Source organism: Chiroxiphia lanceolata, chromosome 12, assembly GCF_009829145.1.
Source record: "Chiroxiphia lanceolata isolate bChiLan1 chromosome 12, bChiLan1.pri, whole genome shotgun sequence".
NCBI lineage: Eukaryota > Metazoa > Chordata > Aves > Passeriformes > Pipridae > Chiroxiphia > Chiroxiphia lanceolata.
This window is the reverse complement of record NC_045648.1, coordinates 16199645-16227610: the sequence shown is the minus strand read 5'-3', so window position 1 is coordinate 16227610 and position 27966 is coordinate 16199645. Positions and strand designations below refer to the sequence as shown.

At 45.4% G+C, this 27966-nt stretch overlaps 1 protein-coding gene across 7 annotated transcripts in view; it reads left to right on the top strand.

Annotated features, from left to right (window-relative positions):
- Nucleotides 1–27966, top strand: part of MYO9A (myosin IXA) — a 169100-nt gene that overhangs the window by 17567 nt on the left and 123567 nt on the right. For 5 of the 7 annotated variants that reach the window (XM_032700341.1, XM_032700343.1, XM_032700339.1 and 2 more), the window contains exon 2: nt 12664–13585. In XM_032700341.1, coding sequence (XP_032556232.1) covers nt 12743–13585 — 843 coding nt within the window. In that variant the 5' untranslated portion in view covers nt 12664–12742. Of the gene's footprint in view, nt 1–12663; nt 13586–27966 lie in introns of those variants that run through there. The other 2 variants (XM_032700338.1, XM_032700340.1) reach the window with 1 other exon arrangement.

The window sequence follows — 27966 nt, the reverse complement described above, 5'->3', positions numbered from 1 at the left end:
TGGCCGAGCATTTTGAAAGAAATCCTGGGAGTGTGAGTAAGATACGACACGTGCACAGGGCTGCAGATATTTCAGCCGAAATATTTGCCATGCGGTGAATGTGAATTAAGGATTTAATAACTCGAGGAAAGGAAGCTGTGCAACATTTTTAGGGGGGATTTCGGAAGGTGGCTTTGAACTTTAGGGAGAGGTTTGTGATCTTACGTCGTATTTTTAACATGGCAAAAACTTATGTTATCTCTTTTATGGCTGGTGTTGGATTCTCCTAAACCAGCTTCTAGTATTGGAGAAATCCATCTGAGGGATGACGTGCTGGTGGAAAACCACTGAGGTCTGGATAGTGTTCCCATCCCTGTTGTCCTTCATGTAAATAAAAGGTGGAAATGAAACCAGGTGTTACCTGAGCCTGTTCCACCAGAACCAGCATCGCGTTTCCGTGGCTCCCGATAACACCCGGTGACCTTGACTGCGTCCTGTCCCTGCCAAGGGCAGGGATGCCAGATCTGGGAATTGTTCCAGGCTTATGGAAGCTATTTGCTTGCTCATAATAATTTTTGAAAAGCTTCAAGGAACTCAAGGATTATGTTTCTGATCAATTCTTCACTGCAAGTTTGCTCGATGCGGAGTCGTCTTTTTCTGTACCGATGGCACAGAAAGTATCTGGAATATACTTAATATTTTTTATTAATAGTTAAGATTTTTTTTTTTATTGAAGAAGAGGCTTAAACCTCAGGTGTGCTGCAGTTTTTGGAGGGGTATCTTTACCTCCTCATTTGGAGCTCACTCTGTTTGTGGGAAAGAGGTGCCTCTGCTTTCACTTGAACATGGAAAAAAAAAATTGGGAGAGACAGGTCAGCACATGGGGGAAGGTAAGAGGTGAGAGAGGGCTGGATGCCTTCCTCTGGGAATAACCCTGCTAGTCCTTGAATAATTATAGAATCACCTCAGACATGTTCCAGCCCAAGGTATCCTTGGGGAGGCTTTAGATTTACAGCAGGTTTTGTAGGAAATGAACACGGGAGGTGGAAAAGGGATTTTTTTTTCCTATTGCATCGGGCACCCTGTGTTGGGATAAGAGTGATTATCCCTGGATGCAATCAGGGCAAACGCCGTCCCGGAGCCGCCTCCGGAGCAACCAGCGGGAATTGCACCACCAGCTGTCTGAGGAGCTCTTGGGCAGACCTGGCTTAGAAGAGCTGCTCTTTCTCCCCTGCTGGTTCTGCTTGGGATGTGGAATTATCTGGGAGATGTTTAATACTGGGCTGCTGCAATCTGTCCTCTAATTCCTTCGGCCAGCCCAGGATGCTCGACCTCTCTCCGTGCTGTGCTCCAGGGCCTTTGTTTTCCCTTTGTTTCCCCCTTGTTTTCCCTTTGTTTTAATCTTCCCTTTTCGAGGAGCAGATCAGAATTTCTTTTTCACAGCAGCGCTCTGTCCTAATGCAAAATCATGCCTGCTAATGGAGAAAAGTGGGAAGCTCACCCTCCACTTGATATTCTGGGTGGAAAAGTGGTCCTAAAGACAAGGGAGGACACACGGAAGTGCTGAAGAGAAAAAGCAAATCCATTGTGCTGGTTTGAATATGCTCAGGTTTAATTTGTGCCCACTGAAGCATTGAAATCATTCCACTGCAAGTCTGGTGAATATTTTGATTATTTTTGCTGCTTCATCTCCCAAGAAACCAAATCTGCAGCTTCCAGACGAGGTGGTTTTTTTCAGGGAATGTAATGAGATACAGGCTGTTACCTCGATCGACTTAATTCTTACCTTATTGGACTAATATATTGATTTATAAAATAATTTCATTTTCCTGCATGCGCTTTTGAATTGTATTTCCTCCACAGCCACATTCCTGTGCTCCCCTGTTTTGTGTGGAGCTGTAGGTTGGCTGGTTGAGGTGGAAACTGTGACCCAAGTGCAAGAATGAAATGCTGATCCCAGCTATGATGTTGTTCCAGCTTTTGCCCCAGACTGGGAAGATTCAAATGAAATGTGAAGTCTTTGTCCCCTGGTGTCATCTCAATCCTTGTTTGTAGGTTTTGTCTGTCCTGCTTCATGTTGGGGGACCATAGGGACTTACCTGTTTGCCAGGTTTGGGAATCAGGGATGCTTTCCTCCTAATCCTTATCAGTGATATTCCTTTAGCACAAGGTGTGTGAACCCCCATAAGCAGCTTTAAATAACCCAGAGGCACCATAAAATACAGATTTATTACAGCAGAATGCTGATCCAGAGCATCATCTGTAGATCCTTGGTAGTTCACTGCTAATTGCATTTGAAAAAGGTGAATTATGGCATTTCTGAGGGATGCATCGATTCCCCAGTGCCGGTCATCAAACATCCCTGCATTTCTGCAGCCTCCAGTCAGCATTTCTGAGCCCTCAGGAAAAGCAATATCTGCTGACCTCAAGGAGGAGCTGAATTTGTCTTGAGCAGGACTTGAAGTTCTGCTCAGGTGAGACTCCCCCCTGCAGAGCTGCCTCCAGCTCTGGGGTCCAACAGCACAAGGACGTGGAGCTGCTGGAGCCAGTCCAGAGGAGACCATAGAGCTGCTCCGAGGGCTGGAGCCCCTCTGCTCTGGAACCAGGCTGGGAGAGCTGGGGGTGTTCTCCTGGAGAAGAGAAGCTCCAGGGAGACCTTAGAGCCCCTTCCAGAGCCTAAAGGGGCTCCAGGAGAGCTGGAGAGGGACTTTGGGCAAGGGAAATATTTTGATTAAATACTTGAAAAGCTCCTCCTTTTTTTTTGTCGGGTTTTTTATTTTTTGCCTCTCTGTCTGATATCAATGTTTTCAAAGAACCACAAAGCCTGTGTTTTCAGGTAGCTACCAAGAACTATTTTTAGTGGAGCTGTCAGCAATAATTCAAGGGATTTTTCAGTACTTTTTGCATTGTGAGAAGGCTTTTGTTTTTCAGTTTCGTGTCCTGATGCTTTCAGAACACTTCTTCAAGTTTAAATACCACTCTCGTGTTGTGGCACTTGCCTGACAGTTTAATTTTGAGATAGAATATATTGTTTTGTGGCTTGTTTAAATCCAACATCCTATTCCTGCCCTTGCTTGTAAATTATCATTATCTGTGGGCTGAATATTTTTGATAAATATGGCCTTTAGACGAAAAAGCCTGATTTTTTTTTTTTTTTTCTGTGAACTAGTTGCTGGAAGTCTTGTTTAAAGTCTGACTCATCCTGTTTGGTGTTTGTTTTGGTTTTGGGGTTTTTGGTTTGTTTTTTATTTTTCCCCTTTGTAAGGTAACTAAGCAGATCTAACAGTACAGCTTTAATATTCTTTTCCCTTTGATCTCTGACAGCACATTTCTGAGTGCTTTAAGATCTGTTCCTCGTGCTATATAGACTGTACAGGGAATCTGTAGGTTGCTACCAGCTCTGCATCAGTCTCTGGATAATGGAATCCTGCTCCTGCACACACCAGGGAGCAGAGGGATGTTTTCAGTTTGCTGTTCCAAACTTTTGACTAGTTCTACATAGAAAAGAAATCCTGATTTTTTGGAGGATTTTGAAGTGCTCAGTTTAAAGGAGTGGAAGATCCCAGCATGCTCTGGCTACAGAGGCCAAGTTCCTAAACTACACACGTTATTTATCAGTTATTTCTATTACTGTTCCAAACTCTTTAGGTTATTAAATATCCCTGAGCTGGGTGAGACACTGGACGTGAAGAGGAGACAGATAACGCACGGCATCATCCTTTACTGAATGTGAAACTAAATCCAGGCCTGAGCAGCCTCTTGATTTCCTGACGAGGCTGCAGCTCCTGCTGCCGAGGGCTGACCTTCGTTTCGTGTGGAGAAGCTGATTCTCCGGGGGAAAATGATTTCATCTGCACATGGGAAATGGGAAGGAGGCGCAGGCAGAAGGGGCAGCCGGGGGGCGAAGTTAGCTGAGGGTCTAAGGAGGGTTTTGAAGGGATGAGAGTGGGCTGGGGTGGAAGCCTCGGTCATTTTGTCTGGGAAATCAGAGTTGTAGCAGAAGAAACCGGTAGCTGCAGGGGTAGGTGCACGTGGATTCCTAAAACAAGTTTATTCCTATTTGGATGCTTAGGAAAAGCTGGATTGTGGCGTCGCTTAAAAAGTGGGAGACGGAGCTGAAAAATCAGGGAATCAGTTGTTTAAACTCTTGTTTATTGACAGGTGGATGCTCTCTAAAATACTAAAGAATGGGGTTTGGCTGCTGCCCAGCCAGAGCTGATTCTTGGTGTTCATTCTAATCTTGAGGAGCATCTCTCTTATCAGTAGGAAAGTTGGAACTGTCTTGGCAGAAGAGAAAGCTCCTGGGTTTGTGTTGGTGCGTCACAGGTAATAATTCTTGGGAAATGCAGTAAAATAGGGAACACTGGAAAATTTGATTTGAAGCAGATTGTTTGCCAAAAAGAGTTTTCTGTGAGAAGGCTTTAAAACCATCCCTCCCTCACTATTGGTCACTCTCCATAATCCTCCATAAAATGAGGAAAGGGAGAACATCAGCAAGCACATTATTCCATCCTCTGGTGCTGTTGCACTTCAATTGCTTTTCTCCTAAGCTGCATTATCTCCTTCAAAATAACTTCAAAGCTCTAAGACCACAGGAAAAACATCTGAAATTATTAATTACTACTTGACCCAGTATTCAAAAATAACATGGTGACATTCAGTTACGTAAATTGTCCCTAATTCGGTATTTTTAGGGAAATACAGCGCAGGTGTCACAATTTCCAAGGTGGTTTGATGTTTATTTTGCTGTGTCCGTGGGCTTCATGAGAAGCAAGGCTGAGAAGTGTTGGTTTGTCTTGCTCATGCTGGAAGTTTGGGTTGTTTCCCAAGGAAGGAGACCCCCAGGTGAGGATCTTCTGGAGGACGTGGTTCTCCAACCCACCAAGATCATTTCAAATGTGTTGATAAATATCAGTATATCAATACAGAGAGTTGATATATGTCAATATACACCTATATGTCAGTGTTCAAAATACTCTGCCATTTCATCATAAACATGAGAAAGAATTTCTTGATGAAAAGATATAAAAATAACATTTTTTTTTTTAATGAGCTGCCTTTTATTTCCATTATCTTTGGAATCTTCCAAATGCAGCCATTCGGTGGCATTTTGGTGCTGGTGTTTGTGCGTCCTTGGTGCTTCTGGGAAGGGAAGGACCTTTTTACTCAGCTGTCATTTCAAGTGTGCTGCTTGTTGGAGCTCTGAGTGGTCCTGGAGTGCTGCCCCATCCTTCAACAGGCTCCCTTTTGGGCACAACACTCCTCAGGCTTCTCCCACCTTCGCTGCCTGCAGGGCTGTTTTAGGAGGAGAAGGATCCCTTGAATTCCCCAGGTTTTGTTCTCTGAAGCTCTCGAGCTCCTCTAGGATAGAAGCACCTTGTCCTTAACGCTGGTGTAATTCCTGAGCTCTCAAAAAGGGATTTTCTGCAGCTATTTTGGGGCTGGAAGATTCTTCTCAGCGTGAGTTCCTTTAGTCCTTGGCAGCGTCACTCTGCTCTTACACTTCATAGCCTTCTTTTTTAACAGATTCAAAAAGATTTTTAGTGTAAGCACTGCTGGTTTTCAGGCTCCAAACAGGAAATTTTGGGCTGCAGACTAAAATATAAAGAACTGGGCATGTGCTTGGTGAGATGAGAGGCTGATCCTGAGTGCATTTATGGTCCCTGCAGCCGTCTCCCTGTGCTGGTTCTGCCCTGAGCTGGCATCCATGTGGGATTTGACAGGGATCTGTGTTTTTGAGATATCGACTCCAGGTTTGTTTCCAGTTGGCTTTCCAGAGGCTGAACTGCTCTGTGTACACCTGTAAGGAGCAAATCCAACCAGGCAGAGAGGGAAATCTGATCCTTTGGCTGTTCAGGTGAGCAGAGTTGCTGTATTGGTGAGGGAGGCTCTGTCCGATGCCCAGAGATAATCTGGGAAAGCCTGGAGGGGCTGGAAATGGGATTCTGTCAGTTTGGTGAATGACAGATTTATCTTGGTGTTTGGAACAGGGTTGTCCCACCTCTGGCCAGTGACTATTTCATTAGTCACGAGAAGCAGCAAAGCAACGTGTAACAAGGATTTGTCACCCAGAAATGTCCAAACACTCAGGGTACACCAGGTTCTTCCTTAGTTTCTGGCTTTTTGCTAGTCCTTGCCATTCCATTGGCTGTTCTCATTAAGTACCTAGGGAATGTGGGAGCAGCGAATCCAACAGCAGCCACTCTTGCAGCCTCAGACAGGATCCAGCAATTCCCTTTGGATTTTTTAAATTTTATTGTTTATATTACTGGCTTTTTGGTTTCTGGCAAAAAAAGGCCGAGGGAGCAGCTGGAGGAACCCGCTGTCTGTATAGGGGACGTGTTTTGGGAGAACAGCAGAGCTTCCAGAAGTCAAAATGCAGTGACTCAAATCGGGAGCTCAAGAAAGAGGAACGATCCGGGGCAAGATTTTCCTGGCACCGTTTCTTTGGGTCTCCCAGCTCCACACAGAAATGCTGGGAGGGAAACCAAGATGAGAATCAGTTCTCCCATGCAGTTGCCTCAGTCAAGACCTCCCCAACCCTTCTTGTAGTTCCTTAGTTTAATTTTCCTTTATCTGTCCCTTGTCCTTGTCTTTGGGGGCGTCCCCAACCAGTGGGGCAGGAATCCTGTAGGGAAGAGCTGCGGTCACTGCGGAACCCACATTTCCTCGAACGCTGATTCATCCCCTGCACAGAAGGTTCTTTGACCTTAAGGGGAAGAGTAAGTGATTGTGTTGTTATGCATGTCCTGATTCAGTTCCTCTTCCTCAGAAACGTTTGTAACAACTTTTAGGAGCAGCTCCTTTCACAACAGCTTTTCTTGCAATTCTTTTTTTTTTTTTTTTTAGTTGGCTTTTTTTCCTTCCCATTTTCATTTTGTCTTAGCTGAGAGGTCTGGTAGATTCCACAGAAGGTGCATCAGCAAATGTGATGGGTGGATAACATCATCCTCATCCATCTTCCAGCTCTAGAGGAGAGGAACATGGAGTGGTTGTCAGACCGCAGGGGAATATCAAAACCTTGTGACATGAGGTGATTGCAGGCTCTGGAAGGGATTATCCTGTATCATCCATGGACTTCTTAAGATCAAAAAATGTCAGATTGAAGTGTGGGTGAACAGATCCCATTTCTGAAAGAGAAGGAGAATCACCTCCAGTGCCCAGCAAGGAGCTCCCAGGTGACAAACTGAAACTCCAGTGTCATCCTCCTCTATGGAAGGAAGAGATAAAGAGTTGGTAGAGTTGCTTAAAGTGCTGAATTTCCACTGGAATACTGGGAAAAAACAGCCTGATGTGACTTTTCTCTAATTTTTCAAGCCATGGGCGAGGCCGTTGAGCTCAGGAACAACTTAGAAAACGCTTCCAACCTATTTTGGTTCCAGTGTGGGCAACTCTACATCTTTGGCAATGATTTGCATAGTTTGAGTGGTGGATTCACAACTTCTTTTGTATTCTGGGAGGCTGAGCAGTCGGTGTGGGATCACCCTTGCTTCCAGAAATATCCCCATCTGCCAGAGACAGGGTGCTTGGCACTGCCCAAGCGTGGCTTCTCCTTTCATTATGACTCCTGATAAAACAGCCAAAAACCAGTGTACGAGTCCCACTGGAATTGGGGACATCGAGAAGGTTTAACTGCAAAATCATTCGGGTTTGCGGGAAGTGAAGGGACACCAAATTTTTAGGTTCACCCCCATTTGCCTTGAACTCTGAGCAAGATGAAATGGGTTTAGCAAGGGAGAAGAATTTCTTGGTTAAGGAATTGGGACCGAAGGGAACATTGTAAAGGGAGAGGAAAGAAACCACTGAAGCAGTGAGATGTGTGGTTGGGATGTTGGTGCCGTGGCCTGGGTGTCCTCAGTGGGTGGTTTGGTGCCTTGGGGGTTGGTTTTGGCTCTGTATTGGCACCATCACACAGGATGCAGCAGGGACTTGTGTTGCTGCTGAGCCTCTGCCACATCTCCACTTCTGCTTTCATTTTCTGCTCTAATTTAAGTTGTCTCACTGCTTTGGCATCTCCCTCGGGTGCCTCAGCCCAAATGAACTGCTCTGAAATTCAGCCAGGAGACCTTTCTTCTGCATATGGGCCATCCTGGAGTGCTGATGGGGGTTTTTCATCTCCATCCAACCTTATCATTCCTTTTGAACAAGTCCATTTGAATTGCAATGACAAACATGGGTGAAGGTGTCCCTGCTCGATGCAGGAGGGGTTGGACCAGATGACCTTCAAAGGTCTTTTCCCACCCAAATCATTCCGTGACCGCTGCAACACTTGCAAATCTCACTGTTCCTGCATTAGAGGTTCCATTGTTTTGGATAAAACTAAATTCAGAGAAATTTTGCACCTCCTGTCTTCCCTGCACCAATACCTGGGTCCATAAACACGTGTTTTAGGTACCACCACCTCCCACACTTGCACACGAGGTTCTTTGAGCTGGGCTGCTGTAGGTGATTAAGTGGCAATAACGTTTCTCTCCCATCAGCAAACAGTGGGAAGAGAAAACCACAGTGAGCAGGGAAGAGAAAGATGAGAAAAGGAGAGGGTTGAGTGTTCTGCAGGTGGTGAAATGACCTGGCATGTGAAGCTGTGCAGTGAAAACCCAGGTGCTGAGCTTCTCCCTGGATATTCCCCCTGCCTGGGCTATGGTGGCCACCACTGATGTGTTAGCCTTGATGTCACCAGGGTGTTGTTTCAGGGATCCAGCAGCACGAGGCTCTTTGCTCCTGCAGGAGAAAAATCTGGAGAGCTCTCGTGCCGATGGGTTCGGATGGATCAGGGAAATGTGTTTGGATTGGCCATTTCTCTATCAGATTTCATAAGTTTATCTGGAATCTCTGCCCCACGTGGTGTGACATGATGTGCTGGTGATGGATAAATCCAGGCTGCCTTGAGGAAACCAAGCCTGAGGATTGGGAACAAGGAGAAACTCACTATTTTTGTAGTCCTTCCCCGGGTTATGGGATGTTATAATAATCCCAGTGAACTTTGCTTCCAGAATTGCCCCTTTTGCAGCCTCAAGGCTGACACTGATCTCTGGGTTTTTTTCCAAATCATTCAATATTTGGCAAACTCTGTCCGTGATTCCAGGCTTTAGCTGTCACAGATTATTTATGCCGGGTACGGATGCTTCCAGTGCACAGTTTATTTTGGACTTTTGCCACGTGTTGCTCGCGCTGAAAGTGAAAATACTGAGATTGGGCTTTCTGAATGTGTGTTAAACCGTGGCCAACTAGTAAAAGATCACACAGAATGGAAAAATCAATCACTATTTACAAATTTAGGGGCTGCACAAAACCTAATTGACCATTGAAATTTTAGTCTTTCTGTCAACCTGCTCCTAATCAGATGGTTATTGTCATTTTTATCAGAGCCTCTGAGCTCCTTGGAAACATTCGTTTATTTTGGTATGTAGGAGGACACAAGGCCCCATCTGTAACCGTGTTTGCAGATCCTATTTTTCATGTCGCCAGTAGAATGATGGTAGCGGAGTAAAACTGAGCAAAATCAGCATGCAGGGTTAATTTGAGTAAGAATCTTCATTCAAACAAAGTGGAAAAGGATACAGAACATATTAGACTGAAAATATATGATGGGAGGGCTGGAGCCCCTCTGCTCTGGAGCCAGGCTGGGAGAGCTGGGGGTGTTCAGCTGGAGAAGAGAAGGCTCCAGGGAGACCTTAGAGCCCCTTCCAGTGCCTAAAGGGGCTCCAAGAGAGCTGGAGAGGGACTTGGGACAAGGGCCTGGAGGGACGGGACAAGGGGGAATGGCTTCCCGCTGTTGGAGGGCAGGGTTAGATGGGATATTGGGAAGGAATTGTTGCTTGTGAGGGTGGTGAGGCCCCGGCCCAGGTTGTCCAGAGAAGCTGTGGCTGCCCCTGGATCCCTGGAAGTGTTGAAGTCAGGTTGGATGGGGCTTGGAACCACCTGATCTGGTGGAAGGTGTCCCTGCCCATGGCAAGAGGTGGAATGAGATGATCTTTAAGGTCCCTTCCAACCCAAACCATCCCATGATTACATATTGACTTAAAATGCCATAAATGTTCCCTTTCAAAGGTCTGTGAGACCATAAATTTTTGTTCCTGGGAGTTTGCAGTACACAAAATGTATAAATGACCAAAATGGGGCATCATTTTTATATCTTCCCATTTAAATGTAAACACAGAGCGACACAAAAACCCTTAATTAAACCAGTGCAGGGAGTCCTGGGTGACAAAATACAAACTCTGTGTTGCTCTTTTCATGTTCCTGTTTAATTTTTTATGCCCAAGCACAAAAATATTAATAATTTTTAAAGTTGTACAATAGCTAATATGACAGCCTGCTCAGACAGTTGTCTTTAGGAGAGCCTGCCATATGCTAATTACCTAATTATGCATCTCTCATTGCAATGTTTTCTCCCAGGTCCTTCGGGAAAGCCGAGTGTCTGCAGGAGGTGCTGATGCAGAGCAGGGCTGGGCTCATGTGCAGCAGTGGTTGGGAGACCACAAGTAATTAACTTCATTAACGTTGCTTTGACCTCACACACAATACCCCAAGCCATGTTTGGGGTTGTTACCACTAAACCCTGTGGCACCTCTGGGATTTATAAGGCTTGAATTGACACCCCTTTGCTTTCTGACCTTGCCAAATTTGTTAGTCATTAGTGGCAGCTTCTGGTGTGTGAGTGGTTTTGGAGGGGGGGGAATTTGGCTCCTCTTCGTTCCTGGAGTTCCTGGGGCTTTGAGCATCTCCAGGGGGTTCACGCTTGGCTCGTGATCCTGCTGGATTCCAGTTGTTTGGATGCAGAAGGCACAGATGTTTGTTGTTACGCCGATTCCATGCAGAATAAACATCTCTAGAGACGCGAGGAAAGCGTTTGGGTGGGTGGAGTAGAGTGGCCTGATGCTTTATAGCGTATTTATCGAGCGTGCAGGAGGGAAGAGGGAAGGTCTGTTTGCTCAAGGTAACCAACTTCGAGCCCTGTTTGCACTTCCCACGTGAGTCTTGGATACACTCTGATAACACCAATAAAAATAGCCAGCCCTCCTGGCCTGAGCTTTGAAGTAAAATCTCAGTGAGGAATTATCAAGCTTAAGTTTACTGTTTTTTTTTCCCCCCCCCTCTCCTTCTTGAGGAAAAACTCTGGAGCTGCAGAGCTCCACAAAGCCCAACCCAGCACTTGACTGACATCATCCCTATTGCATCTGTGCCTGTAGTAAAGCCATAGGAAAGCAGCTGGAACGCTTTCCAGAGTATAATGTATGTCCTGCTCCCAAGCAGTGCGCCGTGAATCCCTGCCAGATGGATCGCACTGGGACACATCCACTGCCCGGCTGTGAGGAGCGCGTGGCTGGGGATAATATACTGCATGAAATATTGCAGGGGCAGGCAGTACAACAGCAAAGCTGTACTCGTTTGAGGGCCTCAGAAATGAAACACAGCTCCAAATCCCAGCCTCGCGGTGGATGTGGAAGATGAGGGTGGCTGTGCTCGAATTGAAGGTCCTGGATCTGGGACCCTGGGGAGCAGCGCAAGGACAGGGCAACCAGTGGAATGTTTCCTCTTGATACTCTTCCTAACACTGAGTATCTGAAGTTCCCTAAACCTGTTGTTGGTTTTTTGACCTCATGTTTTTTTGACCCTTCTTGAGTGTTTTGTTGATGCCATGAGGGAAGAACTGTCAGAGTTGTGAGGTCCTGCTCCAGTGGGGCAGAGCTCAAGGGAAAGCTCATAAGTTTAATGTTAGAATGTGCATCATGTAAACTGTAATCTGTATTGAGTCGCTTGATGGCCCAGATCCTGGCTCTGAGGGTCTGGCATTTCTCCGCAGTTCTCTTTTGTCTTTATACTGGGATAACTCTTTGGCATCTCCCAGGGCAGTTTGGAATTTTAGAACTGATTGGTGGAGAGCTGAGGCCCATTAACTCTGGATTTACTTTCATTTGGGGCTGCTGCTGGGCTGTCATCTTCTTGTAGTGAGGAAGTTCGAGGAATCAGCTGCTCATTTGGTGTTCCAGCACCAGAGGTTTGTGTTCTGTGGGTTTTAAGCAGTACAAGAGAAATAAAAAGTGTGACTGTAGGAGGGAGGTGACTGTAGCATTTCATACCTGGTGCCAGATATGGACATCTCTGGGAAAGGGGGACTTGGTAGGGGGAAAGTGCTGCTGTTTGAATCCCGATGGGTTCAAAATCTCTTGGAGAGGAAGAAAAAGGAGTTTATCTACTCCTCACTAGCCCAGGACCATGGAAAAATGTATCTGAGGCAAGGGACAGGTCCATAGGGTAAGATGATGGTCATTTTATCTCAGGAGCCAAAATTTGAGGGTGCTGTGCCCATTAATTGATTCAACGGGATGTCTGGAGTTTGTTTTATTCTCTGTACAATACACTGAAAATCAGAGGGTCTTTTTGAATCTTTGATGCTTCAGATTTGGGGCAAAATCAGCAAAAACTTGAGGTGCTGCGGGAGTTCCATGTGAGTAGAGCCTCTGCTGTGGGCAGTGTTTGGGTGTTCAGTACCTTAATTTATTACAACTCTGGGGTATGAAAACCCTGCTCTCCTTCCAGATGCCTGTTGGGAATCATCATTTGCTTTCTTTAAGGCAATTGGCATCATTACTTGAGTTGCTCTGTTGCATCTCCTGGTGCATGTTGGCAGCTTTTCAAGGTGCTGAACCACCTGATCTGTTTTTATTTTGCCCCCTTTAGCATTGCTGACATGATGACCTGACAAGACCCGGGACGGCCCTGACTATGCATCGCGGGTACTGATGGGACAGGATCCAATATGAGTGTGAATGATGCTGGAGGAAGACGACGCTTCGAGGAGAGCGAGTTCACGCTGCACATCTACCCCGGGAGCATCGCCGAGGGGACCATCTACTGCCCCATCACCGCCCGCAAAACCTCCACGGCCGCCGAGGTCATCGAGTCCCTCATCAGCAAACTCCAGCTGGACAAGACAAAATGCTACGTGCTGGCCGAGGTGAAGGAGTTCGGAGGGGAGGAATGGATCCTCAACCCCACGGACTGCCCGGTCCAGCGCATGATGCTGTGGCCGCGCATGGCCCTGGAGAACCGCATCAGCGGCGAGGATTATCGCTTCCTGCTGCGGGAGAAGAACCTGGACGGCTCCATCCACTACGGGAGCCTCCAGTCCTGGCTGCGGGTGACGGAGGAGCGGCGCCGGATGGTGGAGCGCGGCTTCCTCCCGCAGCCGCAGCAGAAGGACTACGATGACCTGTGCGGGCTGCCCGACCTGAACGAGAAGACGCTCCTGGAGAACCTCAGGAACCGCTTCAAGCAGGAGAAAATCTACACCTACGTGGGCAGCATCCTCATCGTTATCAATCCCTTCAAGTTCCTACCTATTTATAACCCCAAGTATGTCAAGATGTACGACAACCACCAGCTGGGCAAGCTGGAGCCCCACATCTACGCCGTGGCGGACGTGGCGTACCACGCCATGCTCCAGCGCAGGAAGAACCAGTGCATCGTCATCTCGGGAGAGAGCGGCTCGGGGAAGACACAGAGCACCAACTTCCTCATTCATCACCTCACCGCCCTCAGCCAGAAGGGATTTGCCAGCGGAGTAGAACAGATTATTCTTGGAGCTGGCCCAGTGCTTGAGGTAAGATGGAAACAACGGGAGCGTGGAAATGTTTTAGCGGCGAAAAGAACCAAACCCGAGCAGTTGGGAGTTTGTTATGACACTGCTCTGGGATTATCTGCTGAATGCTGATAGCAAAGTTCCAACAGCATTAGCAGTGGGAGAAGGCTGTGTTTCTGCCTATAGAATCCTACCTACTTCCAGGAAAAAGAGGAAAAGCAAGGCCAGCAAATGGCTTTCTGCCAAATTTATCAGTGATTGGTTTTCACTTGAGTGTTTCTTAACGCTGGTGATTTCTCAGTGTGAAAATGAGAATTATTGGTAGCCATTCTTTGTAGTAATTGAAAAGAGAATGCATTGCATGGTGCATTGATGGTGTTGTATTTATGGAGTTTCTGTGCACTCAGCTCCTTCCATCCCTTCCCCACCTCAATGGCAACTTTCATGGTCAAAACTGTATTTTCTAATCATTAGTGCTTGATTTGGCTGGTGCAACTGGTTCCATTATGAGGACTTTTCCTGCGTGTTAGAACTGGGCCCTCAACTTTGCAGATCTGAAACTCTGAAGAAGGATGCAAATCTTCATTAGTTAACTTGCCTTGAGTTTACCCTGTAACTCTTTGACATGGTTTTCCTTGGAATTGCCAGCTTTGCTTGTTGAAGAGTTTTGTTGGTGAAAGCCCATCTGCATGTGGGTGACGTGGGATCAGCCTCAGCCCCGCTGTGGGCCTTGCAAGGTGCAGGGAGGTGGTTTGTTGGCTGTGTCCTCTTCTCTTAAAAGTGGCTTTGACTGAAGTAGAGTGAAACTCATGGTTTTGGGGGCATCTGTGTTGTATTTTGAAAGGGCTTTTCTGGCAGTTGTCGACAGAGGTGTCTACTCTCTATGATTATATCCCACTAATGAGCCTGAGGACTTGGATCAGCGTCAACTGCCTGCAGAAAACTGGGAATCAGAGGAAGGACTAGTGGTCGTGGATGTCTCAGCTAAGGATAAGCAAACAGATCCATTTTGCAAAGCCAACAGGTGGAATGGGCTGAGCTAAGTTATTCTGGAGTTATCAAAGGGTAGAAGGTGTTTGAGATGGGCTTTGCCCTGAAAAGCAGCAAAACTGCTAAAACTGAAGGTAAAGAAATTGAAAAGGCTTTTTATTTGGGACAGTTCTGCAGGAAAATGTGTGTTAATTCTTCTAAAGCACCCAGGCAAGAGGACTCCATGTCCTTACACTCACAGTGCTTCTCCTGGCGTTGTCCAAGAGGTTGTGGAGCTGTTTCTTGCTGGAGTTGATGAGTAAATATCAGAGCAGGCTCCCACAGTCTGCAATTAATGGTGGTTACTGTGGTGACCCGAGGAGGTGACCACATTAATTTAAGAAAACCAGCATGAAAACTATTGCATTCCACCTGCAATCCTGTTATTCCACCTCCAGTCCTGTTATTTCTTTGAAACACTTTCATGCTGGTTGGTTTTTGGTGTGCTCATTAATGTATCATGTTGGACCAAGGTTACTTTATAGTTCTCTTTAGCAGTGTCAGAGGGAGCATCTCTGTCTAGATTAGATTTGCAGAGGTGGAGAAGGAGATCTCCGTGAAAGAGGAGGTAGAAGGAAGTTTGGAGAATTGTTTTTTTGCTTAGATGCTGTTTTTTTCAGGAATAGGTTGTCCACTTGGGTTGAGAGTGGCAGCACAAATGGTTCACTGGTAACGCTGCTTTGGAGGTGGCCTCTCACTTCTTCTGGGGACTGTTCACAGAATGAATTACAGAGTTGTTTGTGTTGGAAGGGACCTCTAAGCCCATCCAGTTCCACCCCCTGCCCTGGGCAGGGACACCTTCCACTATCCCAGGTTGCTCCAAGCCCTGTCCAGCCTGGCCTTGGACACTTCCAGGGATGGGGCAGCCACAGCTTCTCTGGGCAACCTGTGCCAGGGCCTCACCACCCTCACAGGGAAGAATTTCTTAATTTTTCATCTTTTTTTCCTTTAAACAGCACCTTTGTAGTTTCTCTTCTCAGTTCCCTTTCCACCAGACAAGGTTGCTCCAAGCCCCTCCAGCCTGGCGGGTTGGTGTGTTGGGATGAGGTGGAGGGCAGGGATGCACTCAGTGCACTCACCCACTCAACCTCTTTGCTTTGCTGTCACAAGATCCACAGCTGTTTTTAAGGAAAAAAAGATCTGAATCATATCTGTTCTTTTCTTTGCTGTTGGAACAGAAGTTTGCATTCCTTCGCTCCGGCAGCTGGATGGCTGCTCTGGGGCTTCTGCTGCTTCCAGGGCTTTTGGAGAAAGTGAGGGTAATCCAGAATTCCTTCTGCTCTGCCAGCACCATCCCAAAGAGTTACAAATCAGGCAGGCTGGAAGATAAAGTGGGCATACTTCTACTTTTCCTTCCCTTCCTAAAATTCCTTAAGGAAGAGCTCTTAAGGGCAGAGCTTTGGGTTGCTGCATTACCCTGCAAACCATTTGCAGATTTGACCTCGTGATTTGGGGCTGAAATTTTTCTTTTCTCTGGAAGCTTAAAGGCCAAACTTGTGTATTTTAATTTTTTTTCCTCTTTCCCTTCATTCTCCTCCTCTCTTCCAGACACCTTCTTTGATCCCTTTGTTTTTCCTCCACATATCAAAGATTAGATTATATTCAGCTCAGGTTTGTCTTTCAGGAGGCAGCGACATCTTTGTGCTGCAACTCCTGATTTAGGGAATGGGGCAACTAAGAGCTTCCTTGGACCTGTTAATCTCTTTCCCTGCTTTCAAAGTGTCTGTGGTAGGACAAGAACCTCCTGTTCCTGGGAATACCATTGCTGTTGTGCTCACACGGAAGTGGAGCAAAACTGAGAGTGATTTATTTTTTTCTGCAGCTTTGCTGTTTTCCTAATTTACCTTTTCTGAACAGCTTCAGGCTATTGTTTGGGATTTTTTTTTTTTCCATGAGATTCCTGTGAGCCTTTTCCAAATTAGACTTTTAGGGCTGGCTGTCAAGACAAACTGCTACTGCCATCTAAACACGGTGACATCATCCATAGTTGCACGCAGTTTGAGACATGTACTGAGACCAAGTGTGTCCTTTTAAAGCCCATTTGATGTAAATCCTACGGATTTTCTTTTTCCTGCACTGGGATTTAATAGGAAAAATTTTTTCTAGTGGTGCTCCTTGAAATGGAGCACCATGGTTGGAGTGGTGGATATGGTTGCAATATGCTTTTTTGGGTGATAAATGTTATTATAAAATATTTATGTATTTATATATTATTTGTCATAAATTATATTCCTTAAATATCACACTTATGTTTCCAGTAACAAGGTTCAAATTGGTTTAAAAATAGGTGATATTTTTTTCTACTTTTCCCCATTTTCTTACAAAGCCCATGAGGGACTGGAGTGTGTCCAGAGAAGGGAATGGAGCTGGGGAAGGGTGTGGAGCACCAGGAGCAGCTGAGGGAGCTGGGGGGGCTCAGCCTGGAGAAAAGGAGGCTCAGGAGGGACCTTCTTGCTCTCTACAACTCCCTGACAGGAGTGTGGAGCCAGGTGGGGGTCGGGCTCTGCTCCCAGGGAACAAGGACAGGAGGAGAAGAAATGGCCTCAAGTTGTGCCAAGGGAGGTTTAGGTTGGATGTTGGGGACAAGTTCTTCACACTGGAAGAGATGGGAATGCCCATCCCTGGAAGTGTTCAAGGTCAGGTTGGAGAGGTTGAACAGCCTGGTCTAGGGGAAGGTGTCACTGCCCATGGTAGGGCAGTTAAACGAGAGGACCTTTGAACATCCCTTTCAATCCAAAGGATTCCATGATTCAAGCAGTGCTCTCCTAAAGAACTGTGATTTAGCCACAGGGATGTTTTGCTCTATAAGTAGGGAATTCGTTGATGTGGACTTAGGACAGTGTTTGAAGACTCTTTTTTTTCTCTTTAATTAGATTAGTTAGAAACATCCAGATGAACTTTATATTGGAATCCCAGCTGTTTGCCTAGACTGTAACCCTTAGGAGTGAGATGTGGGTGTGTCCCTCTGCACCAGTGAAACCCTTAAGCATCCTCCTCCATCCTCCTGGGCCACACTTCAGCTTTCCTGGGGAGCTCAGAAAGCAACTTCATTTATTACATCTTGGTAATTTTTTTTTCTTTCAATTCTCAGCCAAAATTCAGAAGTAGGAAATTTCTCCCTGGCTTAGGTGTGCCCAAAGGTCACTGGGCAGGTCTGGGATGAGCCTTGATGTAAAGCATTGTTTTATCCAGATTGTTTTATCATCCGTCCTTTTCCCAACATCTCGTTTTTCCCGGGGGTGCAGCCACGGCAGCTCCACATGCCAGGCGTGTTCCCTGAGCAGCTGGTTATTTACCTCTGCAAACATCCCACTCACATCTCTCAGTTGCTTTAAAAATAAAATTAAACAGCCAAACAGCCGACAGGCTGAGGGAGCTGCCCCTGCCCTTCACTGCTGACGTGCGTCTGCAGCATCTCTGCCGGAAAAAAAACGGGAATTGATTGCTTGAATTGCTTTGGAAAAACTGCAGCCAGGTTTTTTTAGAGACAGCACCGCTCTTTGCGTTCCCAGTGGGTGGTGGTTTGCACGGGAACCTTGGGAGCAGCAGCTGGAATTGCTTTTGGATTTCTGGAGTGGTGTTGCGCAATCCGCGCGTTCAGCTCGCCGGGGAAGTCAGGGCTGCAACCTGGAAGGGTAGAGGAATAAAAGCCCTTGTTTGTTCTTATTTCTTTAATCCTGGTTCTCGGGCTGTTAGAGGAGAATGTAGGCAGCACCTCAAAGGGACTGAATGTCATTCTCTAGGACGTTGTGGTCGTGTCCAGCCTCTTCCAGCTGAATCCAGCTCTGGCAGCAGCAGCCGGAGCTCCGGCCCCTGAGAGGTGGGATGGGAACGGCCCCGCGCTGCCGGGATTGCAGTGGATGCTGCTGAATGTTTCCAGAGCCAGACAAAGAGCCATTGAGAGGAGTTAAAAAAATCAATTAACTGGAAGGATCAGGCGTGTCCTGGACTTTCAGTGTATTCTGGTGGCACTGGACAACACAGAGATGCCAAAGCTCAGTGTGCAGCATCCTCTGCTGCTTCTCCTGCGCCTGGTTATCCCAGATAGGACCAGCTCCACTGGCAGATTCCACCCTCTTAACTCCCGTGGAGCCAGGAGAAGGGGATACTCTCTTCCTATAAGAATTAAGGTGCTGTTGCCTGTGAGAAAAGACATTTGCAAGTGGCTCATATTCATATTTTTACCTGGAACAGCATTAATGGGCTGTAACCTTTGGGTATATTCCCTTTTAATCCTGTTCCTGCTTGAAACAGTATTAATGGGAGATAAAAATTTCAGTCGATTCACATTTTTACCCCCCACTTAGAACAGTATTAATGGGAGATAACCAAATGGCATTAAAATGACCTTTACAAAAGAAATAGGTTCTGTGACTCAGTCACAGTGTTCAGTTTCCAATAACCGATTCTTTAAGTCATTAGGTTGTATCCTGTGGCTTTGGAGGTTTAATATCCAAAAAGAATGGATTTGTATGAAGAGGAGAGGGAAGATTTATTCTTCTGCTCGTGACTCCTTTTGATTATTTTTAACCTCTAGCACCTGCTGTTCTCCTCACTCTCCTCTTCGAGTTTGGGGTAGGTGTTGGTGCAGCAGCCAGGAGTTTTTCCCGTTGTGTTCTTCCCTCCCCAGTGGCTGGAGAGGTTTGAGAGGGAGATTATCCAGCTGATGCCTAATGTGGGAAGAATTCATGCAGGCAGTGACACAAAGGGCTCCCACAGCAAGGCTCAGGCACCAACTGCTTTTCCCCAGCGCCTGCAAAATGCTGTTATTCTTCAGCTGGGGAGATTTGACACTTTCAGGCTCTGTATCAAACAGCGACTTGTTCATCCCTTTCTCTGACGCTGAATTATTCAATATTTTCCCTTCAGACTCTCCCTGCCACAGCCAGATGGGCTGTATCAGTGGCTGAGTTTAATATTATTTTTCATTATTTGCTCTCTTCAGCAAATATTTCTGTACTCCAAAGTCCAGAGTGTTGCTCTTCAATGACACAAACTGTTTTTTCTTCCCTGAGATGGATTTGTTATTAAAGCAGGTTTTTACGAAGCTGCTTTTTCTCCACCCTTAAGAATTAGCATCTATTTTGTTTCCAGGAGGGAAATGCTAAATAAACCCTGCCCTTGCTGGGTGGAGCACTCACCTTACAAGATATCCAGACTTTATGGCCCCTTAAATATCAGGATCTCTGGCTATCCAGGCTCTATAAATATTTATGTATCTATACAGTGTAATCCCGACTATGACCCACAGGGACCAAGTGTTCATGCAAACCCAGATGATGCTCAGCATTCTGTGGTATTAGAGAACAATTTACTTTCTTTAAAAACATTTTTAAAGTATCTTTCAATGTCCTATTGCCCCAGTGTATCTTTTATTTGGGTTCGTAGTCAGCTTTTTAGGTAAAACTTGAATATCAGGCTGCACATTGAATCAACCGTGAAGGAAGGGACGATTTTCTCAATCCTTATTTTTTCTCTCTCGAATCCATCTCTCAGTATGTTTATCAAATACTGTAATGACAATGTAGCACTGATAAATAATGTCTTTGCTCAGAGATTGTGCTGTTACTGTGCAGTGAGGATTTAATAACCCAGACAAGGACTTTTTATCCCTAATGTTAATACAGCACCGTGTTTTTCTAGTCACGGAATGAGAAGTTAATGCTGTAGCAGGGATTTTGTTTCTTTCCCCCCCCCCTTCCCTTCTTCCAGTCAAAATACAGGGTTTTTTCGGTTTCCAGGATCATTTACTGAGACCCTTTTGACTTTTTTCGTGGCTGGGGAGCCTGTATCAGATTTGACACGGTGGGTTGGGTGCTGGGGGGGTGCCAGGTGGGTGCTGTGCTGCAGCCTGGTCACCCTTGGTGGGGAACAGAAGGGCCTGAGAACAAGGAGCCTTTGTTGGACTGGGACTACACCCAGCTCCAGGGTGGGGGGGGCAGTTGGCAAATTTGGGCTTTTTAATGGTTCCTGCTGTGCCCGTGGATTTTCCAGGCACAAACCCTGAGTGCTGTCCCCTGAACTACTCTGCCCCAGGAGCAAATCCCTCTCCTGGCTGCTCCATGACAAGGTGTCAGTGGCTTATTGAGCTCCAGAATTCGAACAAATTGTTTCCCGAGGAAGCAAAAGAAATTTTCTGACTCTACCCTCTGTGTCTCCGAGCGGGAGAGGTGCCCCCTCCTTATTTATAGCACTGAAATTACTATTTATAACAGAAAAATTGTTGTTGTCACTTATTTTATACAGTGGAGAGACAGAGAAAATGTGGTTAATTATGAAAGAGACCACAGTGGATCATCTGGTCCCCCCTCCCTGCTCCAGCACATGGTGGTGTTGGATCATAGGTTGGACTTGATGACCCCAGAGGTCTTTTCCAGGTCTTTTCTGTAATTCTGTGATAACCAAGCCCTGCAGTGGTGCAATGTGTGCATCTTATTTCCCACCTCTGCTGCAGCGTTTTCTTTGTGGTCCCAGTGATTACCAGACACAAACAAGTTTAACCTCCTGCTTTGACCCAGTGGCTTTGCCAAATTCAACAGGAATCAGTGGAGAGAAGAAGGGAGGCAATGTGAGGAGGCAGAGCTGCCCCTATTGGTTCACCCTCCAAGGTTAAATATTCTATAGAGGTTAAGTCAAAGCTCATCCTCCCCAAAGGCCACAGTTGCACAAGTCGGCAAATAAAATCATTGTTTGCCGTGTTTGCCGAAAGGATCCGCCCTAACGGCACCACCAGACCGGGACTCGCTTTTCTGCGCTTAATTAAGATGGAGGAGGATAAAGGTCCTGCCAGACAGCTGAGCCTGTGGCTTTGTCACAGGGATTGGGGATCTGGGCTCTCACGGGCAGAGGGAAGATGAAAGGACAGGCGGAACCTGAGGAGTTTAAAGCAGTGGGGACGTTTTGCAGCTCACTTATTTTGAGAGGTAGAAAGCATAAACCCCAAATTATGTCCGTTTTGCATCAGCATGAGCGACCAAAGCGTTTTCTGCCGGGGTGATTGGTGTCCCCCCGTCGCTGTTCGCTCCTGGGAAGCCTCGTGGTGTCAGGAATCACCACTTGTGTTGGAGAGAAGAGCCCTGGGGAGTGAGGTCCTCCTGCTTTGCCCACAGGGATGGCTGTGCTGGATGAAGGATCCACCTCATCCCATCCCTGCCAGGACACTGGACAGGAGGAGGCTTCCCTGCCAGCCCCACCACTTGCAGGCATCTGGAGCTCAGGGATCTCCTAAATCAAAGTCATCTCCAGCTGGATGGAGGTTTGTGGGGTCAACGTGCCTGGAAGGAAAGCCAGAATAGGGGAAAGATGGGACAATATTGAGTGAGATTCAAAATAATTACGAATTTAGCACAGCACAAGACAAATCAGGGTCATTGGCTCTTATGGAAACCATTATTAATAGTTAAAAAAAATATATATATCTAAAAAGGGAAAGTTCAGCAATTTCTGACCATAATGCAATTAAAAAAAAAAAAAAATCTAAATTTTTTTGCCAGCATTGTCCAGATCTGCTCTATCCTTGTTTGGTAGGAGAAAAGAAGAACAAAGGAATGGGATTCCTGTGCCCTGACTTTGTGGTTGAGATCAAAGATTTACCGATTGTCCCTAAACAGGCAGATTTACTTACGGTTTTTAATCGGGAGAAAAATCTTGACCGAGGAGGGAGAGCAAAGGAGAATGTGGATGAAATGCTCACATCCCAGAGAAAGGCAAAATGTTTATACTTTGATTTGCTTTGTCATCGAGGAAATTGGAATTTTGGGGGAGAAATGACAGGTTTGGGGAGCAAAGGTTTGGTGTGGTGGGTCAGGTAGGAGCTGTATCCCGAATATTCCAAAGCAGAGCAGATCTAATCTCTCCAGACTTCAGCGAAGCATCTCACGTGCTTGGAGAATAAACAAGAAAGAAATACAGGGAGAAACAAATGAAAAAGAGACAAAGCAGATTTAATAACATGAAATCTTTTTTTTGAGGAATTATGGATTTCTGGGAATTCCAGATATTCTAATGCAGGCTGGGAGCTATGAGAGGTGGGGCTGAGCCTCTCTTGTGGGAAGTTTGACTGAGGGTTTTCTTCTATCTTGCAGACATCCCTGGGAAGTTGAATTATCCTTTGATTAAGGGGATTGTCCTTAAGAGTAAAAAATTCCATAGTTTTTTTTGTGGAGTGGGCTGTGCTGAACCAGAGATTTGGGGTTGTCTCCTTAAAACAACCATCTCTACAAGGCTTGTATCCACTTCTTCATCCGAAGGGAACTTCGCAAACGTTGGGAATACGCCTTTATGGTTTAGTTTAAGGCTCTGCGAAGCGTGGAGTTGGAAATGCTGGAGTTTGTGTCCCGGGCTCCGGCCGGGGGCTGGCGATGCTTGAGGAATGTGTGTGAGTTATTAGGCTGAACTCGGCGTTTCTGGGCCAGAGTGTTCCTGGTATTTGGAGGCCTCCAGGACAGAGGTAACTTTGCCAGCAGTCCATAAATTTGAGCCAGGCTTTTTTACCTTAGTCAGGGAATTCACGCTGAGCTTTCCTCAGGCCGGGATTTGCGGTGATCCAATCCCGGCGCGGTGCCAGGCCCGGCCACGGGATTTGTGGGTGTTCCGGCGCTCGCTCTCTTGGCTGTCGCATTCCCGATCCATCGGTTCCCTCTGTGCCACCTCACTGCTGGAGCTGTTAACCAGGAGGGGATGGATGCAGACAGTCAGCCTGGAAAAGCCTCTCTGCTTTCCTCTGCTCTCTGTGGGCACTGTGAGGGCACCGGGAATGGCACTGGGATGTATATTCCAGGGAGAACCACAATGAGGAATTCAGTTAAGTCCTCCAAAGAACAGCTGGAGGAAAACCTGGAGTGGAGTTTGGTGAGTTTGGTGAAATTTCATACAAAAGAACACACAGAAATGGGCATTGCAGGGGGCAGAACCAAGTCCTAAATTAAATAATAATAATAATAATAACAACAATAATAATAATAATAATCAGTAATAACAACAATAACAACATAACAACATAACAATATTAATAATATATCCAATAATAACAGCAATAGTACACACACAAATATGCATTGCAAGTGTCCTATAGAAGTTTTAAATAATCATCATAATAATAATAACTACTCTGTAATATTAATATATTGTAATGATGATGATGATGACAATGATGATGGTAATTCTTTGAATACACACACAAGTCTGCATTGCCAGGTGCCAGATAAAAGTCCAAAATAATAAATGTGTATAATGTCTCCAATAATAATAATAATAATAATAATAATAATAATAATAATGTCAATATCTGCTCTAATAATATATGTAATATAATATTAATTATATGAATGCACACACAACTCTGCATTGCAGGTGTCACATAAAAGTAAAAATAATAAATACGTAATAATAAAAATAATGTCTCCTATAATGATAATAAATGTTAATATCTGCTATAGTAATAATAATAATGTAAGTAATATGTTATTAATCCTATGAATACACACACAAATCTGCATTGCAGGTGTCGCATAAAAGTCCAAATATATGTAATATAATAATATATTTGTAATGTAAATTTATATATATACACACACTAATCTGCATTGCAAGTGTCACATAAAAGTCCAAAGTCATACATAAAATAATAATATCTCCTCTATTAATATATGTAATGCAATATTAATATAATTATAGACTCATGCCCAAACAAGTGTGTATTGCAGGTGTCATATAGAAGTCTAAAATAACAGATATTTGCTGTATTAATATACATAGTATAATAGTAATATAATAGTATATATACACCCAGAGAAATCTGCATTGGTGGTGACACATAAAAATCCAAATTAATATATATTAATATGTCCTATAATAATTTATGTATTAGTAATACATCTATATTCATATATGTACAGAAAAATCTGCATTGCTGGTGTCGTGTAGAGTCCCCCAAATAATTAATCAAGTAAAAAGCTTTATTGTACCTTCACTGTCAAGCTCTAACCCACATAAACTCTTTGTGCTCTGGAAAAGCACAGCTGGGATGGACACCTCAGTTATTTGGGGGAGTATTTAGCACTGGCAATTTGTGCAATATGTTAATTAGTGCATGTGTTAATGAAGGGTGAGGTGTGTTAATTGTATGTTATGTCAGATAACTGGAGATGCTGCTCCAGTATTTGGGCACCTCACTGGGAGGTGACATTTATATTTATTTAATTGATTCATTCAGTTTTAAAGGAATTCCGGTGAATCCCTTGGAACAGCATTTGCTCAGCGCTGGGATGAGGATGATCTGGAATTCCCAGCGGTGCTGGCAGGGGATGTGATGCTGGGCAGGGATATTTGTGGAGCAAATACAGCACAAGGCTCGTTTTCCCCCTTTTCCTTCCTTTTTTTCCTGCTAATGGAAGCACAGAAGGAGCTGCTCCTGCATTCTCTTGACAACCACTGGATGTTTGCTTTAAATATGAATATTCTGTTGGACAAGTGTTGGATTAGCATTAAATGGGGAAATAATGGGAAAAAAACTGTGGAGAGAGCACAGAGCTTCCGAGCCCTTTGTGAAATCTGTGTAAGAGTTCCCTGTGGTGCTCACCTGCCATTCCAGCTGCCCGTGCAAATGGCCAGTCCGGTGTAAATTCACCCAGAATTTACTTTTACTCCCCATTTTTGCATCATGTGGCTGCTTAAAATGATGGATAACCCAAGTCCTGCCGCTCCGCTTGTGCGGATGAGGATCCACCTTCCTTTCTGCAGTGGAATTTCCCAAACTGCCTCACGTCCGTGGGCACAGAGTCCTTTGCTTCTTGCATGTTCTCAGCCTAACAAGTGGTCATCCAAGAGCTGTTAAGCCTGGATTAATCCTGGGCTTGGGCTGCTCCGGGGGGGATTACAGAGCGTAATCTTGGCATTAACGCCGGGAGATGGGAGCGGAGCTTCCCAAAGTGCTTACACAGCACAAGGAAACGGTGCTGGCGCCTTCGGCCTCGCGTGCTGCTTTGGGCTGTGGGGGACACAACGGAGCCTTCTGGAATTACATCCCAGCTGGAATATTTGTAATAACAGAGATGCAGCCTAAATAACGTCCTGCAGAAGGGAATTACGTGGGTAATGAGTGGGTGCGACCTGCCTGGTGATGTCCCGGGTTTTTCTTCCTGGCTCGTGCGGCCCTTCCCTCTCTCCAACATCTGGTTTTCATCTGCTCCAGGAAAGCCAAATAATTTCAATGAAACTGAGAGAAAACATGCTTTTAAAAAAAAAAAAACCCAACATGTTGGTGTTAGCCTGGGTTTCTGCTGGGGTTAATAATTGGATTTATTGGGTTATGGACAGAGTGGATGCTCCCTTGGATGGGTGAGTTGGTGCGTTGTCTGATGGACAAGGCAATTATGGCTGGGCGAGGACTGAGTGACACATTCTTCCTGCAATGATAAAGAACATCAGTTGGGGTTACTCTGAATTTTGGTGCATCCTCTCAGCAGAGCAGTGAGGCACAGGGGGATGGGAGCAGCCTTGGTTCAGTGGGACTGGCTGTGCTTCCTTGTAGATCAGGGATGCCTCTCATTATCCTTCAGCAAACACGCGTTTCCTAAACTGCCAACTACTGGATATATTGAAAGCAAATAAATGCGTAATATAAATAGGAACCAGATTAATTAAAAACCTCGCTGTGTAACATATGAGATATACAAACATCAAAGCAATATATATGCAAGATATAGAAATATTAAATAAAAATACCTTATTCTCTTAATATCTACCCCTCTAAATCTGAATAAGGTTGTCACTGGGGCTGATTTTAAAGCTCAGCCTAGCGTGGCTCAGCGTTTCCCTAATCACCCCCACATTAGCAGCCCCCCCTTGACTAAGTTTTTTAATTGCACTTTATTGATCACAGGGCTTTTAAAGACATCTGTGAGCTCTCGACGAGGCTCCTGCGGCATCGGCCCCGGCAGCGGGACCTCCAGGAACACTCAGGCTTTTTGCTTTCCATTTAGGCTGCAAAACCCTTGTGGGCCATTAGATGGTCTGCCCTCGGTGAGGTTTTGGTGCTGTGAAAGCTTCATTAAGACACAATTACGAGTAAGCAAAATATTTCTGCTTTTATGTATCAGTTGCGTCTGTTTGGCAGGAGAAATGGAGCTGGGAGGGGCTTTTGGAATAACTAGGACGTCTCACCTCCTGGCTTAAGGCATAAAAGCAAATATTGAAGGAGCCCTAAGTTTGTATTTTGATTTAATGGTTGTAATTTTTAAATTGCTTTACGGTTATCACATCATAAGATCTTCACCACTAATTTTTCCAAAGAGTTTAATTAAGGTCCGAACTTTCAACTGGAAAGTAGGTTTGGACTTACTGTTAAGTAAAAAGTAGGATAGGTTCGGGTTTATGCTTTGAGGATTTATTAAGTTTATGCTTTGAAAGAAGACACTGTGTTTCATGGAACCAAGGGATGGGTTGGGTTGGGAGGATTCCCATTTGTTTGACTTGATTCAAACCACAATTGATTTGATTTCATCCTCCGATTGCCAGATCCACACTTGAATTTCTTAGGAGCCCAATTCCTAAGGCCCAGGATGCCACTGGGGCAGGGCACTTCCACTGCTCAGAGAGTCTTCAGGAGGAGTTGTGGTGGTTTATTTTTTGCCCCTATTTTCTTCCTTGCCGTTGAATCAGTTCAGTTTAATTTTGTGCATCTTGCTGGGGCGGTGCCAGAGCCGGGGTAAAGAGGATGAGAAAGGTGAAATTCTGTGAGTCAGGACATAAATGTGTGCATAATTCCATGGGCATATTTCCCCACCTCTTTCTACCTCTCACCTGAGTTATCTTTTATGTGTTTGTTTTCTAAAGTGGCACTGGAAGAATTGCAAATGCAGTAATGTTTTTAGGCTGGCTCAGGATCTTGATCCTGTTGGGAATAGGATCCCCCATATATTTGTACTGCATCCCAGGGAGCAACAGAGTATAGGTGGGAACCTCTTAAGGTGATGTTGGTGTTCAGCATCACTTGTTGTCAAACCTTGATTTTGGAGCTCATTAGCACCAATTCCCTCCTTTTTTCCCCCCTCTTTTTTTGTACAGTCCCCAATATTGTGGGATTTTTTTTTTTTTCCCCTGCCTTCTTTCAATTCCCACCTGGGTTTTAATTCTTACAGTAACTTTAGCCTGGTGAGTTTTCAGTAGCTCCCCTGGTCCTGGATGTCATCCAAGGGGAGCAGGAGCAGTGAAAAGGAGATGAGCGGGGTAAGGCCTCGGGAATTGGATGCCGGAGCCGGGTGACCGAAGCCTTCCTGCTGAAATCTGGCCAGCACGAGGTAGGACAATCGTGCTGCTGTTTTCCTCGGGAGTTATAAACAAGAGGATGAGGCTCAGCAAGAGAAAGAAAGGTT